The sequence below is a fragment of the Calidris pugnax genome, unplaced genomic scaffold (genome assembly GCF_001431845.1).
Source record: "Calidris pugnax isolate Ruff unplaced genomic scaffold, ASM143184v1 scaffold305, whole genome shotgun sequence".
Classification (NCBI taxonomy): Eukaryota; Metazoa; Chordata; class Aves; order Charadriiformes; family Scolopacidae; genus Calidris; species Calidris pugnax.
The window spans coordinates 11,977-13,155 of NW_015091074.1; the positions used below are offsets into that span (position 1 = coordinate 11,977).

At 50.6% G+C, this 1,179-nt stretch overlaps 1 protein-coding gene across 1 annotated transcript; it reads right to left on the reverse strand.

Moving 5' to 3' along the window:
* Positions 1-234: 234 nt before the first annotated feature.
* Positions 235-663, reverse strand: LOC106896972 (scale keratin-like). Its single transcript, XM_014957319.1, has one exon. The coding sequence runs from the start codon at positions 661-663 to the stop codon at positions 235-237; it is 429 nt and encodes a 142-aa protein (XP_014812805.1).
* Between the last annotated feature and the right edge of the window lie 516 nt (positions 664-1,179).

A 1,179-nucleotide genomic window follows, 5' to 3' on the forward strand; every position in this document is an offset into this window, starting at 1 on the left:
AAGAAAAATTGTTTGTTTTACCCCGCCTGTTATACACACAGATGGAAAAAAGCCCAAAAAGACCACGAGTAAAGGCTGAAGAAATTCAGGATGTGCTGTGTGCTCCCAGCTCCACTGCAGTGGGGTGGCAGTGACCAGGACTCCACAGCTTGTCCTTTGGGGCCACAGCTGTGGACCAAGATCGTATCTCGCAGTTGCCGGTTATTCCTTACTCAGGGGATATTTCTGTAGGATTTAGCAGGGCCCACAGCTCCCACGGAGGTACCTGTTGGACCAGTAGGAGAAAGGGTTGCAATTGCTAGAAGCGTAGCCTCTACTGTAGCCATACAGACCCCTGTAACCAAGAGAGCCCCCATAGCCCCACAGACCCCCATAGCCCAGGGAGGAGCCTCCGTAGCCCCCGGAGCCCCACAGGCCCCCGTAGCCCCCGTAGCCGTAGCCCCCATAGCCCCCAAGGATGGGGGCTCCAGAGGATCCCACAACGGAATCCTGGGGGAAGGAGCTGAGGATGGGGCCGGGCAAGGTGACGACAACGGGAGGGGGTTGGATGATGGTGGTGGAGTCAGGGCACTGGCGGACGCAGGGCTCGTTGCAGCTGTCAGCGATGGGCTGGGGGCGGTAGACGCCGCAGGCGGTGGGGGAGCACAGGTCGTAGCAAGACATCTCGCAGGGACGGAGCTGAGCTGCAACACACACCGATGAGTTAGCAAAAGACACAAATTCAATGGGAAAAAGAGTTTGAAAGTTGGCCACATGGACTAGAATAATGGCTTTATCTTTCGTGTCTCAATTGTCCTTCCTTGTCTTCAGTACTTTCCATGTGACATCTCTCCCTCTTGGAAATCAGCGTTGCCCAGATTGCACTCTGAGCAGTCATCTCTTCCAATAGCCTCATTCTTCATTTCTTATACTTGGATCCCTTTAAAAATCTGTTCTTTTTTTCTACCCCACTGTCAAACACTGCAAAAACATTATTCAGTACTTTACTTTGCAAATTACTTCCACTATACTTTGCAGTCACCCTTACAATACCCATGTCTAAAAGTTTTTTTTTTTGTTTTATATTAGCAAAACCAAAGCAGTGTAACCTGACAACCAGCGAAGCTCATGTGGTAAATTAATGGGTAGCTGGAAGAACAATTCTGGCATCTTGACTTACAACGTGCCTTGAGAAGCAAT

Excerpts from the sequence above, each read along its gene's own strand:
- LOC106896972 (XM_014957319.1), bottom strand. The coding sequence starts at position 663 with ATGTCTTGCTACGACCTGTGCTCCCCCACCGCCTGCGGCGTCTACCGC.